The sequence below is a fragment of the Sinocyclocheilus anshuiensis genome, unplaced genomic scaffold (assembly GCF_001515605.1).
Source record: "Sinocyclocheilus anshuiensis isolate Anshui unplaced genomic scaffold, SAMN03320099.WGS_v1.1 scaffold106, whole genome shotgun sequence".
Taxonomy (NCBI): Eukaryota; Metazoa; Chordata; class Actinopteri; order Cypriniformes; family Cyprinidae; genus Sinocyclocheilus; species Sinocyclocheilus anshuiensis.
Genome location: NW_015542347.1, coordinates 1,801,654 through 1,811,261, shown reverse-complemented (window position 1 = coordinate 1,811,261; position 9,608 = coordinate 1,801,654). Strand labels below are relative to the sequence as shown.

Here is a 9,608-nt window from a genome sequence, read left to right as displayed (position 1 = left end):
TATATGGAAAATAATGTGTTTTTTGAACCTTAAACCGCATAAACACATTGCATTACACCAAATACACAACATAATGTTCTTTTTAGCAACGTCATATGACCCCTTTAATTCCAGGCTGCAGCAAAGTCGGATTGTGCAGAGGAGTCATCTGGTTCCAGTGGTCTTGTCCCGATGGCCATCTATGTGATGTGGTCTTTGCTGGGGATCTGTCTCTGGGGCACATCTAGTTGACATCATCTCCACTGACATTCAGGGCTGTAGGTGTTGTCTCTAAGTGCTGCTCCACCATCTGGACTGGTTCCTGGTTCTGGTTGACCTAATTAATGCATCTTAAAGGGATAGTTCACCCAAAAATGAAATTTCTGTCATTAATTACTCACCCTCATGTCGTTCCAAACCCGTAAGACCTTCGTTCATCTTCGGAACACAAATTAAGATATTTTTGATGAAATGTGAGAGCTCTCAGACCCTGCATAGACAGCAACGCAACTTTAATGTTCCCAGGTCCAAAAATGTAGTAAGGACATCGGTAAAACAGTCCATGTGACATCAGTGGCTCAACTTCAGTATTGCGAAGCTGCGAGAATAGTTTTTGAGCGCAAAGAAAACAAAAATAACAATTTATTCAACAATTCTTCTCCCCCGAGTCACATCTTCCGCCATTTTAGAGTATCACAACACATATGCACGCTTTCCCCTAAGCATAAACAACGCTGATTATGGAGATTACGTTCATGCACACGCTTTCTCCTCCGAACGTAAACAACACTGATTACGTCGATTACGCTCTTGGGTACTCTCCAAAATGGAGGAAGACGTAACTCGTTTGGGGTGAACTAACCCTTTAACAATCCTTTAATGGATTTCAATAATATAAATGTGTTAGTGTGTTATGTGTAAGCCAGGTTAAAGAGATGGGTCTTTAATCTAGATTTAAACTGACAGACTGTGTCTGCCTCCAGAACAAAGTTAGGTAGATTGTTCCAGAGTTTGGCCACTAAATCATAAAAGGATCTGCCACCCGCAGTTGATTTTGCTGTTAGGTATTATCAAATGGCCAGAGTTTTGAGAATGCAGCTGGCATGAAGGACTGTAATGCAATACGAGCTCACTCAAGTACTGAGGAGCTAAACCATGCAGGGCTTTATAAGTAATTAGCAAGATTTTGAAATCTATACAATGTTTAATATGGAGCCAGTGCAGTGTTGACAGAACCGGGCTAATATGGTCATACTTCCTGGTACCGGTAAGAACTCTAGCTGCTGCATTTTGGACCAGCTGGAGTTTGTTTATTAAGTGCGCAGAGCAACTACCCAATAAAGCATTACAATAATCCAACCTTGAAGTCATGAACGCATGAATTAACGTTTCTGCATTTGACATTGAGAGCATAGGTCGTAATTTAGATATATTTTTAAGATAGAATAATGCGGTTTTACAAATGCTAGAAATGTGGCTTTTGAAGGGAAGATCGCTATCAAATAGCACACCTACGTTCCTACGTAACTGATGATAAAAAACTGACAGAGCAACCATCGTGTGTTAAACAGTGTTCTAGGTCATTACATGCGGAGGTTTTAGGCCCTATTATTAACACCTCTGTTTTTTTTTTCTGAATTTAGCAGTAAGAAATTACTAGTCATCCAGTTTTTTTTATATCAACTATGCATTCCGTTAGTTTTGCAGAGCGGATTATCATCAGCAAGTCTCTTTTAAAGAGATAGAACTTCAAGGCTGAACTGTAATTTCAGAGCACCAGACATTAATAATTCATAGTTGTTGGTAATAATTCAGAAATAAATGTAACAACATATGGCTGTCTAAAATCCTGCTAATTAAGCCAATAATTTATCTCTCTCTGTGCTTTTATTTCTTTTAATTTTTTCCCCCATTTATTTTATTATTTTTAAAGAAAAAATATGGTTGACCACTTTTGTTCATGAACCTCTTTTTCCGATCTGCTTTCCAAATATCATCTGTGCTGTCATAATAACCTTCCCATTAATTCACAAACTCTCCTTCAAAACCACACACTTACAACCAGAATCAGATGCTGTGGCTTCTATCCTGTGTGTAAAGCATAATCTTCTGTACATGTGACTTGTGTGTGTTTGTATACTTTGTTTTCCTGCAGACTTTTCTGTGCAAGCACATATGGGATTCCAAACCAGAAATAACACCAAAGCTCAATACAAGGCCAAGTGTATAAAGTATGCTTTAATCTAAAAATATATTTACATTGTTGATATATAATATACAAAATGTAACGTCTGGTATGCAGGGTATCTGTTCTACACAAGATCCCTGAGTTCACTATACACTTTCTATAAGTGGTCAGTATAATAACTAATAAATATGCACACATAGAATCTATTTTTCCTGGTTAATGCACTGATTTTGGGGATACTGTGGACTATTATTAGCTAAAACTGAGTAATGACACTATTGTTTGTTAGCAGAGAGCATTAGCAATCAAAACACTTAATAAACAAACACACAAGTGTTGTTAACGATATATTCTGTCAAGTTTTCCATGGAATTCTGCGGGCTCAGATTCCATGCAAGTCTTCTGATAAACAGCATACTTTGATCTTTAAACATATAACAAAAGATGTTTAAGTGGAATGTTTCTGGTTAATGCATTAATCTTAAGGCCAAAGTATACTTAGATTTTTACATGTGTGCTAGAGTATGCGTACAGTGTGTGTGGTGTAAATTGCATCAGCGGCATAGTACATGCATATACTGTATGTTTAGCCAGATTTTTCTAACCACACATACTCTGAATGCTTAGCTCATACATGCACCTTAATGTTTTTTTCATAGTTGGCAACACTGCCCCAGCCTTTTGTTTTACAGTTGAAAAATAATGGAGACGGCAGTAACAATAATAATATATGCCATTACTGATGAGAACTTTTGAGAGTAGGGATGGGCATTTCAAGCAAAAATAATATTCGAAGATCGCTGTGAATTATTAAATTATTATTCGGAAATCGCACCCCTTCCCCGCATGCACACACGCACGTATAGGCTACACAGCCATAAACAGAGAGAGAGGGAGAGAGACCATTCATGCTTTCAATCTGTATAATAAACAGTTTAATTCATTAGAAGATAGGCTATCTTAACTCAAGCCATATAATGATGGTAGCATGCTGAAAAATGTAATATAATAAACATAACTGAATGACAGCACTTATTAACATAACAGTCCGTCGATTAGCATAAATCAACTGCTCATAAGGCTAGGGCCCCTAAAGGGAATAAATACGAGATGGGAGGAAAAAATATATTTCAATACTTTCTCTCGCAAACATGGGGACTTTTTTAAACAATAATCGCACAACCTATTTGATATTCGATAATTAAATTAACTAATCGAATATTTGAAAATTGTGACCCATCCCTATTTGAGAGGGGTTAAAAGAAACCTGCAACTCTAGTTTAAATGACTGGAAATAGTGCGGACACTGAACACAAATTAAACTTTCTAGTGAATTTGTTTTTAGTGCCTGTGTTCATGTAAGTTAACAAAAAATAAAAAAGAAAAGAAAAAGAAACGTGTTCAACTTTATACGCATACACTAGCGATCACATCAAAACTGAATTATACTTCGAACTTAATGAACTTTGTACATGACTGTTATTGTCAAAGTTACTTAAAAACTTTCATTTTTAAAATAATGTCCTGGAATATAGTTGGCAGTCCTCATTGTTGAAGTTATTGCGGTGTCATATGGTGAACGTACTCGTGTCTTCATTTTCCGACGAAGAGTGAGTGTGAGTTTGTGTGCCTGACTTAAGGGAGATCTCGACAGTGGGCTGTTCATTGCCATGGCGGTACCCTCTTCCTGTCTGCCCGCAGCGCTTGACAAGCTTCAGAACGTGCATTTTGAAGGAAGAGCCAATAAAGACATAGAGCACAGGATTCAGGCAGCAATGCGTGAGGGCCAGACTTTCAGTGATTTGATTGGCCCGGTCCAGGTTTTTGCTCACCTCACATTCTGTCACTAAAATGTAGATCACATCCAGGGCTCTGACTAATTTTACCACATTATAGGGGAGCTGGGTCAACAGAAACACACCTACTACTGCTATCAAAACCCGAAATGCCCGCCATCTCCTTCCACCACGTACGCCCGCTGTTGCGGCTTGACCCAACAGAATTCCAACCCTGCAATAACAGAACATCATCACCAGGAAAGGCAGAAGAAAGCTCAAAGACACTTCCAGAATTTCCAGAGTTGCTTTAGCTGCCCGCGCCATGCTGTGTGGGTAAACTGCCCGGCAGGCATTACGCCCACTCGAGTGCTGCTTCTTCACCGTGTAGAACACCATATCTGGCAATCCGAGGACAATGGCAAGTCCCCAAACCATGAGGCACATGATTATCCTCTGCCTGCGGGCGTTGCTCCTGGCTGGGGCGTTGGCGGTGGCGGAGCCTCTGGCTAGCGCACGATAGCGGTCTATGCTAATGCAGGCCAGCAGCAGCATGCTACAGCTGAAGTTAGTGGTGTAGAGAGCTGAAGTGATCTTGCAGGCGGCTGTGCCAATCTCCCAGCCATTCACTGCATCCGCAGCCCAGAAGGGCAGTGTGAGGAGCAGGAGGAGGTCTGCGAACGCCAGGTTGAGGATGAAAACGTCCGTCAGCGTCCGTAAGCGTTTGTGGGAAAGGTAAATTAAGATGACCAGCGAGTTTCCTGCCAGGCCCAGGATCAATGCTAGGGTGTAGACGACTGGCAAAAAGACCCCAGCGAAAGACCGGACCTCTTGTTTGTCGCAGACTGTGTGGAAGTCTGCAAAATCCTTGTCATCATAGTCACTGTGGTTGGAACTATTGTCATGGTCATGATAATGATAGTCATGTTCGTAATCCAAAAGGACACTCATCATGATCTAAAGAGAGAAAGAAATGTAAACATTAATGTAATGTTTTTAACATAAAAGCTTTTGCACATTTTTTTCTTGTGTAAAATGTAAAAAAAAAAAAAAGAAGATCATTAACTAACTTTGCTTTGCAATTGGACATGTGCTGCCTTCAAGCCATGTCAGAATAATCTGATTTTACGAGATTGGTGTGCATGAACAGCACTACAATGTTGAGCAATTTTCTCCTAGCCCCCTACTTTCTGAGATAGTGTCATTTCGGTTTGGCAGAAGCAACTGTATGGTAACAAAGTTGTGAAAATTGGCACACAAATAGAGGGCAGTCTGAACATTAACCACATCAATTTTGGAGTCTCTAACTCAATCACTGTAGTGCCGCCAACTATCCAAATTTGCACTCGTGTATGTTAATAACTTTTGTTTGAATCGTAAGGGCTAGAAACCAGTGTTTCCTTGGTTCCTTGGTATTTGTTTAAGAAAGTTTTAATTATGAATTTTGATGGTTCAGTTTAATTTGTATGCAGTTAATGATGACTAGCTATAGCTGCTTATTTAGCTGGTCTACTGACTTGTGTGACAAAAAATGTCTTCTAAAGAATCTGTTACACACCGAATGTGCCTTTCATTTTGTTGTGTTAGAGCTAAAAAGCGTCTTCTGTGTAAGTAAAAAAATTGCTCACATCCATTTGTTTCCAACAAGAATGGCTTTAAACATCCTTTACAGTTACAAAAACTCTGAAATAGAAGTAGGATCTTTCCTACTTCTTTATGTTTGTTTTAGACTCTGAGAGGGCAAAATTGTTTTTACATTGTGTGTTTAGCAGATGTTATCCAAAGCAACTTAAAAAAGGAACAAAAGCAATTCGTCAAAACATTTTTTTTTTTTTTTACCAATTGTAGAAAATATATAAATATATTGAAGAAAAATAATATTTTATTATAAAAATGTACCATCTAATACAATATATTTTATCTGCATTCAGTTTAGGTTATTTTTTATTGTAGAAAAAAAATATCGCTTGTTTTTTTTTCTGCATTACAAACTTGTTTTCATGGGAATGGGCATTTATTTAGCAAATTAGCAAATATTCTGAATTATGGGATTTGTAGGTTATCTTAATAAGATTCAGCACCTTAAAATTCACATCTGTCTATAATAATGTCTGCATAATGTTGTTAGACTCTGCACAGCCAAACAACTACAAAATTATTTCATTTTAGATGTCTGTGCATGCTTTATCTTTTTAATTTACTCTTTCATTCGATTGCTGATTCAATGTGTCATCTGTGCTTTGTTCTGACTAACTTTATCTTGAATGTTACTTAGTAATTTCTTCCATATCGTCATTCTCACTTAGTGGTCCGGAGGTTCTTGTTTGAGATCATACACAACTCAACACAGAAACCGAAAACTGTGCACGCATGTGCAGCTTGGCTGACCGAATCATTCGAGCAGCTTGCAGTGTTGTTGTCTATTTCACCATATACAGTAGCTTATGAAATCATTTAAAGTAAATAAAAGTGTATGGGCAGCTTTGTGGCACTTGAGCTTTGGACGTATTGTAAACTTAGTAGCTTTGCTATAGTTGGATTGAAGAGGAGTTTATTTAACCCTGAACTCTTTTAGGTGAAGGTCTAGAAATGCTCAATTCTGGTCTTCCTCATTGTTTGCATATCTAAACCACACATCTTTGACTTTTGTCAGCTGCTCATGTGGAGTTCCACATAACACTGAGTGTACCTGCCAATCTGTTAAAACACATGCTAGTTTAATAGGGTCACTGAGTGGAGCTGATTTTGTCTTTCTGGGTGAAAAGCGAACCAGCTGTTAAAAGATCTATAGCTGATGCAGATTGCCTGCTTTTTGTACTTGTTTATTGTCTATTCATATTTACCATGTCAAATCATTTTTCTATGCTACTTAAAAAGAACCAGAAAGTTGGAATAACATTCCAAATGTTTAAAACATCAGTCAAAAACTATTCAAAAACGTCCTAGTGATTAATTATGAACTGCACGTTTCTTCCAGAAAAGCCACTGTTTAGGATGGAACTTTTTCCTCTTGTGGAAAGCTTTTGGCACCTGTTTTTGAAATTCTGATGAATAACAACATATTCATCCACATCAACATTTTTTTTTTTTTTTGGCTGTACAAAATTTCCGAACATTAATCTTCTTTTGTTTTGCTGACATTTTAAATTTTACTGCACATTTTAAACTTCATAATATACCAATAGACTAATACACTACTAAAGCATTTTTATGACAAAATGCATATACTTTATTTGGATTGTATTTGAATTTGCATTGTTGCAGTTGCTAAATAAATATTTCATGCAAACATCAGCAGACAATATATGAATTTAAATGGATAATTCACCCAAAACTGAAAATTCTGTCCTCATTTACTTACCCTCAAGTTGTTCCAAACCTGTATGCATTTCTTTCTTCTGCTGAACACAAAAGAAGATATTTGAAGAAAGTTGGTATCCAAACCATTGCTGGTCCCCATTGACTTTCTTTGTTTGGAGAAAAAAATCCTATGGAAGTCAAAGGGGACCAGCAAATGTTTGGTTACCCACATTCTCTCGGGGCAGTCGTGGCCTAATGGATAGAGAGTCGGACTTGTAACACGAAGTTCACGGGTTCGAGTCTCAGGTCCGCCAGGGATTGTAGATGGCGGGAGTGAATAACCAACGCTCTCTCCACCTTCAATACCACGACTGAGGTGAGACCCTTGAGCAAGGCACCGAACCCCCAACTGCTCCCCGGGCTCCGCAGCATTGGCTGCCCACTGCTCCGGGTGTGTGTCCACGGTGTGTGTGTGCATGTTTGTTCACTTCTCACTGCTGTGTGTGTGCACTTGGATGGGTTAAATGCAAAGCACAAATTCCAAGTATGAGACACCATACTTGGCCACACGTTATTTTTATTTTTTTTTATTCTTCAAAATATATATATTTTTTTGTTTGTTTGTTTTTTTGTATTCAGCATAAGAAAGAAATTCATACAGGTTTGGAAGAAACCGAGGGTGAGTAAATCATGACAGAATTTACATTTTTGGGTGAACCACAAGCATCCAAGTGTAGTCCATTACATTAACAACAAACATGTTCTGTTAACATTTGACAGTGTCAAAGTGTTTTATTCTATTCTATATACGTTTGTATACAGTTTGTTTCAAAAGTTACAGTTTAACTGTTAATGCAGAAAGTATGTCTGAGGCTTTAGGCTTAATAAGCATGTAAAAAGGTGATCTATTGTTCTTATTCTTGAATCCATGACAGAATTTGTATTGTATTACTTTAGTCTATTATGGAGCTCAGGGTATGTTACACGCTTTTATCCTGTCACTTTAACACTGCACAGGTAAACCCTCATTCCATTCTGCTTTCTCACTAGCATACAGAAACAAGTTTTTTTTTTGCAAAGACATTTTTTTTTCATAGTCATATTTAAATGTGTTCCTGAAATGTGTTTATTTTGAACTTTACCTTCCCTGTCATAAACCCATTTTGAAGATCGGTAAGCAGGACTTTGCCTTGACTAAATAGATGACAGTGAAGGAAACTAACTGCAAAAGAAATCCAACTAAAAAAATCTAAATACTGACTAAAAAGCATAATAAATGTCCAAATTTATTAAATTAATTGTTTACTGTATTCTTAATCCAGTGTTTACTTTCAATGATGATTCTGTAAAATTATGCCTGTCCCCTGTGTCGTTGTGACACAAAGTGATCAAAACCCTTGACTTTGAGTTACCCGCAGTTTTGATGTGAATGTGAAATGCAAATGCAGCAGTGTGTCTTACCTCTGTAGCGTCTGAGTCACACTCTGTCCTGGAAAGAGCTGCCTTCAACCTAGAGAAGTGAAACACTCTGTTGATAATTGCAGATGGGGCAAGAGGACGGCCATGGGTGTGTGTTTGCATGTGCGTCAGAGGAAACTATTTGTAGAGGAGGGAGAGAGAAAGGAGGCGAAAAGAGTGCAAGAAAATAAAGATTAACCTCCTCTTGCAGGTTACAGAGACCCTCTCTGTGTTTTCCTGATAATCTTCAAGCGGAAGAATTTCGGTATATTCACAACACAACACAACACAACACAACACAACACACAACACACAACACACAACACAACACAAAGACTCATGAGGTTGTTTTAAACTGTATTGAAGTAGTTTGCATGTATGATGGATACTTTATGCAGTCCAACTCCAAAAGAAAATAAACCAATATATTTTTTCTGTATATAAATGCGTACGTATCTAATGTTAATACTGTGGTTCATTTTAAAAGGGTTATATTAATGGCAAAAATTAATTTGAAAAAATCTTAAGGTGAAGGTGCATAGGCATCTAATTTAAATAGTCATTTTGCTTTTGATCTTCTTTTCTTCCTCTTCTTCTTCTTTCTGTTTTTCTTCTTCTTCCTCCTCTTCTACTTCCTCAGCAGCCCATAGAACCATATGGTAACAAAGTTGTGAAAACTGGCACACAGATAGAGGGCAGTCTGAACATTAACCACATCAATTTTGGAGTCTCTAACTCAATCACAGTAGTGCCACCAACTATCAAAATTTGCACTCATGCGTATGTTAATAACTTTTGTTTGAACTGTAAGGGCTAGAAACCAGTGTTTCCTTGGCTTAAGGACAATTCGTTTGCACCCTATGTGGTGTTTTGTCATCATGAAAATTATCTCTCATTTTAAATGAGTA

At 37.7% G+C, this 9,608-nt stretch overlaps 2 protein-coding genes across 2 annotated transcripts in view; one reads left to right on the top strand and one right to left on the bottom strand.

Moving 5' to 3' along the window:
- Positions 1-9,608, top strand: part of acad11 (acyl-CoA dehydrogenase family, member 11) — a 90,731-nt gene that overhangs the window by 41,141 nt on the left and 39,982 nt on the right. The gene's annotated exons all lie outside the window — the stretch shown is intronic.
- LOC107691437 (atypical chemokine receptor 4-like) lies at positions 3,290-9,009 on the bottom strand. Its single transcript, XM_016490031.1, has 2 exons — positions 8,704-9,009; positions 3,290-4,899 (listed from the first exon to the last, which is right to left on the bottom strand). The coding sequence occupies exons 1-2, from the start codon at positions 8,821-8,823 to the stop codon at positions 3,736-3,738; spliced, it is 1,284 nt and encodes a 427-aa protein (XP_016345517.1). The 5' UTR covers positions 8,824-9,009; the 3' UTR covers positions 3,290-3,735.

Excerpts from the sequence above, each read along its gene's own strand:
- LOC107691437 (XM_016490031.1), bottom strand. The coding sequence starts at position 8,823 with ATGCAAACACACACCCATGGCCGTCCTCTTGCCCCATCTGCAATTATC. Across the intron at positions 4,900-8,703 it reads GTGACTCAGACGCTACAGAG|ATCATGATGAGTGTCCTTTT; the intron begins GTAAGACACACT and ends TTCTCTCTTTAG.